This window comes from Rhea americana, unplaced genomic scaffold (genome assembly GCF_003343005.1).
Source record: "Rhea americana isolate MKP2758 unplaced genomic scaffold, rheAme1 scaffold_14, whole genome shotgun sequence".
Taxonomy (NCBI): domain Eukaryota; kingdom Metazoa; phylum Chordata; class Aves; order Rheiformes; family Rheidae; genus Rhea; species Rhea americana.
The window spans coordinates 3655202-3661019 of NW_028185483.1; the positions used below are offsets into that span (position 1 = coordinate 3655202).

General features: G+C 45.2%; 1 protein-coding gene across 3 annotated transcripts in view; it reads right to left on the reverse strand.

The window, feature by feature from the left end:
- Positions 1-50: 50 nt before the first annotated feature.
- FAM124B (family with sequence similarity 124 member B) overlaps positions 51-5818 on the reverse strand; it is a 10737-nt gene continuing 4969 nt past the window's right edge. For all 3 annotated transcript variants that reach the window (XM_085298582.1, XM_085298581.1, XM_085298580.1), the window contains exon 3: positions 51-1791. In XM_085298582.1, coding sequence (XP_085154708.1) covers positions 1147-1791 — 645 coding nt within the window. In that variant the 3' untranslated portion in view covers positions 51-1146. The remainder of the gene's footprint in view (positions 1792-5818) is intronic.

Here is a 5818-nt window from a genome sequence, read left to right on the forward strand (position 1 = left end):
GAGAGGCAAGGAGTAGGCACTTTCTAAAGAAATTCACATCTCCATGTAAGCAGAATTCACAAACTTTTTAATTCTGATTTTTGGAAGGTAAATACAATGATCAGATTTTGCTTTTCTTTTCATAATTTCATTCCTCAGTCATGCCTTCCCCATCTCTTTCCCTCCAAGATTTAGTTAATCCTCCTTGAGAAAACACAACTGTTGATCAGGACTGAAGTTATTCAGGCATCCGTTGCTTTTAAATTACTTCATTTCTCCTTTTTACCCTTCAGTATTCTGGCAGTTCTCTCCCAGACTCTAACTTCTCTTGTCTTCGCTTCTATAAAATCCAATTAGGATTTCCATCATCCTGCTGATAATTGCACATTGGTCTAACAAAGAATAGCGTGTTCATGGTTTTACTTTAAGTGTCATAAGGCCAGGCAACGGAAAGGTCTTACTGAAGCACAAACACAGCTCAAACAATTCTTCGCAAGCGTTTCCTTTTTGTGTGTACAATGCTAATTTGAGAAAAGGCTAATAGAGATTCTTTTTTTCTTCAAAAATAATTCCAGAAAATGTTCCTATGTTTCGATTCATGCATAGAATTGACAACTTTGATAGTTTTTAAATATGGACAATAGGGGAAGTAAGAGGGAACACAGATGGGCGCAGGTGTTGCAATGGTGCCACTACCTTGGGTCGATACTCCCTCACCAGCCGAGGACCGACCCCTGCATGTGGTCACCGTGCTGTCTTGTGGCTGCAGCTCAAAGGAGCTAGAAGCTCTAACACTATCTGAACATATTACCAGTTATTTCTTAACATTTTATAACAGCAGTAGGATTTGTATGGCTTATTCCTATTCATTGCACAATAATACTCCAAACTACACTGCATTAAAAAAAAAAAAAAAAAAAACCTTTCTGTAAATAGTGTTATTTTTCCTGCTTTCAGCCTCCTTAGCATCACTCCATAGAAAGTAAGTGTCCCTCCACCCCAGTAAACTCTCTACTGAATTTTTTTCACAGTTACAAAGGTAAGTTATGCATCAGTGGTCACAGCACAAAGTAGCACAATATGCAGATCGCGTTCTCTGTATTTCCAGATTAAAGCACTTAGCTATCATTTGGAAGAGATCAGTCCATCTGGCACATTTGTTTCCAGTCATATAAAGAATTCCTCCTCCTCCTCAGTTCTGTTTCCAGGGCTGGCTCTTGATATTTGCAAGTGAAAGCCTGAAGCTCTTTGTCCGGCTCCTTTATTCCGTTTGGCTGCAGAAGAGGACAGATGGGTCCTGTCCTCGGAGGGCAAGCTGACGCTGGAGCCAGCCGCGGCCAGGGAGTAGCTGGGTGCTCGTGGCTGGAGAAGGCTGGTCCACAAATCCCCGGAAAAGTGGTTCAGAGGGGAGCAACCACAGTCAGCACTTACCACGGTGAAGCCGGTGTCGACGTTGGTCTCAGCTTGCTGGCTAGGAGGCTGGCTTTCCTGGAGAGGGGGTTTCACCTTGCTGCTCGAGTGCACGTGGAAAGGAGCGGCGTCCCGCTGGGATGGGGCTGCTGCGCTGCTGCGGGAAGAGCGGAAGGGGCTGGGAAGGACGCTGCTTGCTGGCGCGGGAGCAGGAGCTTCGCTTCGTCCGGATCTCGCCCTGCCCTTCACAGTTCTCACCGCCTGGCTCCTCTGCTCCGGGCTGGCCCGCTTTACGGGGAAAAGGGCTGGGACAGAGCTACGGAGCAGTTCTTCATTGCCTGCCTTATTGTGCTGATTGGAAAATCCACCATTTTTCTCACTGTGCTTGGAGTTGCATTGAACCTTTGGAAGAAATTTTGAAAAGATCTCATTAAAACATTGGTTTAGCTTTAGTCAAGTGACAAGGCTCTCACCTAGCTTTACCATGTTGAAATCACCTGCAAGGCAACACGAAAAGTTGCAGTAGAAGAAAATAAGGAGTCTTACAAGACTGAGTGATTACAGATGAAATTTAATACAGATAAATTTAAAGTTATACGTATGGAGAAAAAAATAATCCTGACTTTGTGTACGAAATGCTAGGTTGCGAGTATACTGTAACCCCAGGGTCTCACTCCTGTGATAGACAGCCTCATGTTAATATCAGTTCAGTGCTTGACAGCAGTCTAGAAAGCAAATGAAATCTTAAGTTATTCCAAAAGAAATGCACTGCTTAACAATGTTCTCCATAACTCTGAACAATTCCCCCATAGCTGCAATACAGTATGTGTTCCTTTCTGCTCAGCTCAGAATAGGACATCTTAGAGCTAGAAAGGTTCAAGAAAAAACAGCAAGAATAACTGCAAGCCTAAAGATAAAATAAACAAATAAATAAATAATGTTGGGACTCCAGCCTGGAAAACTGCTTGGGAGGGCGAGGATAAAAGGCTATAGAATGAACCATTTGGAAAAACAGACAGGTATCCTCTGTTCACTGCCTTTTCCAATGCAAATGGGGGCCTTCAAATGAAATGGGGGGAGGAGGAGATTTCAAATGAACCAAGGCGGCAGTAGACCTGAGGAAGTCCTTGCTGAAGTGTGCTGTGGATAAGAACATTTCACATGGATTCAAGGGAAGACTAGGTGAACACTTGGAAGAGAGATTCATTGCAAGTTACTACACAAACAAGACAAAGGAGGCTTCAGAAATCCTGAGTTTAAAATGACCAGTTCAATAGAATATTAGTGTAGTGTAATATATGCATTTGTCCTATTACTCTTCCCAAGGCATTCAGTGGTGGCCAAGCGTTGGAGAGACAAAGCTGAGCTAGATCAAACTTTGGTCTGACCTAGTGCAGACAATTTTTTGCACTCAACTACAAAGCCTGGCTAAGTAGCTACAGAGTGATGGAGTGAAACAATTCAGTAGGTTCATCCATTTTAATTAATAAATTAAAAAAATGAAATCATAGGTCATAAGCCTAAGTATCTAAGTATTCTGAGAAAGAAAAAAAAGTTACACTTGAATTGAGTTTCTCCCTAGCCTGCCATAAAACACAAATTGTGTAGGCTTTCCTAATTGGTCTTTTGTCCAAAAAGGGGACTTGGGAGTTGTGCTGCATGCTGTGATCCTTCTGAGTGCTCTGAATTCCCAGAGATTAGAGAATGACAGATCATGCTATGCCAGAGGCTGATCGTGCACACTGTGATTTAGTGATATAACCACTGCCAGCACAGGCAGAGCCACACATCTCTGTATCACATCTGTTCAAGAGCTGCACAGTTAAAAATAAGGCTACGTGAAAGCTAGCTAAAGAAACGTCCATCAAGCTTGGCAGTAGTTTGAGAACTGGTCCTGCCCTCAAGCAGAGACAGACTAGGTAAATTGTGGAAAGTCCTCCTAGTCCTGCTCCCCGTCCAAATCCCTTCTCAATGCCAAATGTTATCAGGACATCATGGAGGGAGCTTTATGGAAAAAAATGGCTGTGGTTGAAACTTAATCCAAACAAAAGATCTGATTCACCACATAGGAGCATGCTCCTAAACCACCTCTGTCTGGGAATTTCCAGACAGAAAAACACACATACATTGTGGAGCTTGCATGCGGCTTTCCAAATGCTTTCAGGACTACTGCACACACTGTAAGCATGTCCCATGACAGAGCTGCTGCACGTGACTAAAACACAAATAGCGGCTACAGCTGTAGTTATCCTGTGCTGAAATCTTACTGGAGGCATCTACTCTATTAGAGCTCATTCATGTCTACAAATCCTGACTTGCTATTTTTGGAAAAACTTCTCCAGGAAACTCCAGATCAAGCATAATTCTTGTAAAGACTGAGAATGGGCAGCTACCCGGGGTGGATGGTCCCATCAGACCAGCAAGTCCAACAGGACTCAGACCTGCTGAAGCCTCCCAGCTTGCCACAGTGGTAGGCGGATGCTTTATCCCACCAGATGATCTTCCCAGCTCCAAAGGAACACCAACCCTGGAGCCAGGCTCCCTCCTAGAGCCACATTTCCAGTGTTGTTATTTATGCAACGGCACGTGGAGATCGTCTTACTCCAAGGAATTCAACAGTCAGGGGAAACGGTCTCTCAAACACAAAAACAAACACCCTACAAAACTGCAGCGTAGGTAAGTGACTAATTTCTTTAGCTCTGGGGCTTACAACACTGAGATATCCCTTCAAGTTGTTTTAAGTAGGGTATCAGGTAGGCAGCACTGAAATTCCTATGATCTGGTGATCTGGTGATCCCAGCACTGACGTTTCCTGCTCCATAGTTTTATTGTGTAAGTACCTGGAATTCACACATTTCAATTCACTTTGCTGCCTTCCAGGAAAAACGTCAATGTAGTAAATCAGAGAGAAGTTTCAAAATAGAGCAGATCAAAAGGAGCCATCATGCTGGCACTCGGACCAGATTTTTTTCTGGTTGTCAAGACCTTCATTCTAAAGAAGTTGCAGAGTAACACAGAACCAACAGCAATCCTTGTCCATTTTAGTACGCAGGCAAAAGGAAGTCAATGAACAAGCCAGTTGATCATGAATGAATAAACCAGATGACTGTGAAATCCCCAGTACCTAGTCAGTCAGTTGTTAACATGACTCTCAAGATTAAATCTGTAAAATTTAAGCAATAAGGATTTCCTATAAATGCTCAGAGAAAGGACAAACTAGAACAGTAATTACTAACTGAGGCAAAAAAGCAGAGAGAGAATACGGGCTTATTTACTGCTCTATCAAACTGAGTGACTTCTGCAAAGTATCTGTCCCCCAGTAAAAACAAACAAAAAAATCCCGGTAGGTCAGGGGAAATGACAATGCGCTGCGGGTGGAAGTCCACAAACAGACCCTTGGATTCAGTTTGGACTAGGTCAGAAAGCTTATAACACTGAGGGAAACAAGTCCTTCGGGCTGGTACTCGGCACGAACCGAGCACTCGCAGAGCTGCCGCGCGGCTCGAAGCACGAGCGCCGGACAGACATCCTCCAGGCCAAAGGAGCTCCAGCCTCCCCCGCAGGAGCGCAACGCGACACGGTCGCGCACCCAGAAAAGCTGCTCGTTCCAATAAAAATTCAGTCGGCGCAGGGTAGAGCCAAACAGTCCCAGACTTCACACTCCGCTCTTACAGGCAGCATCCGTTTATGCTCTTTTTCTGACCAAGAGAACAAGTGCTGCCTAAGCGAGCCCGGGGTGAGGGAATCAAATAAATTACAGATGTTCTGCAAAAGAAAAGCGCACGTTTGTAAGAGTGGTGACGTCAAGGCTCAGTGCCACACAGAGACCCCTACCAAATCAGGGCGCGGAGCGTGCTTTTGGGGCAGGCGGAGCAAACAGAGGTCAAGAGGTGGCGTGGACTGTCACGGGCTCTCCGCGAGAGACCCCGCACCGCGTGAACTGCCCCCAGCCTTGCACACGTGCGTAACTCACAGCATGCCTCAGGCCAGCACCAGCTTTTATCTGCTCTCGATCTGGGTTCGGACAACCTCTAACCACACGCTTGAACGGCGAGGGGGAGATCCGCTATGATGCGTTTACTCAGCACTTTTGCCCTCCTGCAGTTCGCTCAGGGGCTCACAGAATCAAATGCGGGCAGGACTGCGTCAACGCCATACCTACCAAACCACCGGCTTCGCGTGCAGACACCTGCCTCCAGAACCATTTCTAAGGCAACAACTTACCACAGAGCAGAACAGGCTGTCACGGCTGCTCGACGCAGGCAGGGAAGGCGACACAACACTAAACCAGCCTGCTCAAAAACAGGATCAATACTTTCAGGCAAGGAGTTACAGTGTTAAATTAACAATATTAAACATCCCAAGTGTTTGTGCTTGTATTTATCAATAGCATCACAGCACGTGCAGATACTGATTGCTTCAGTCAAAT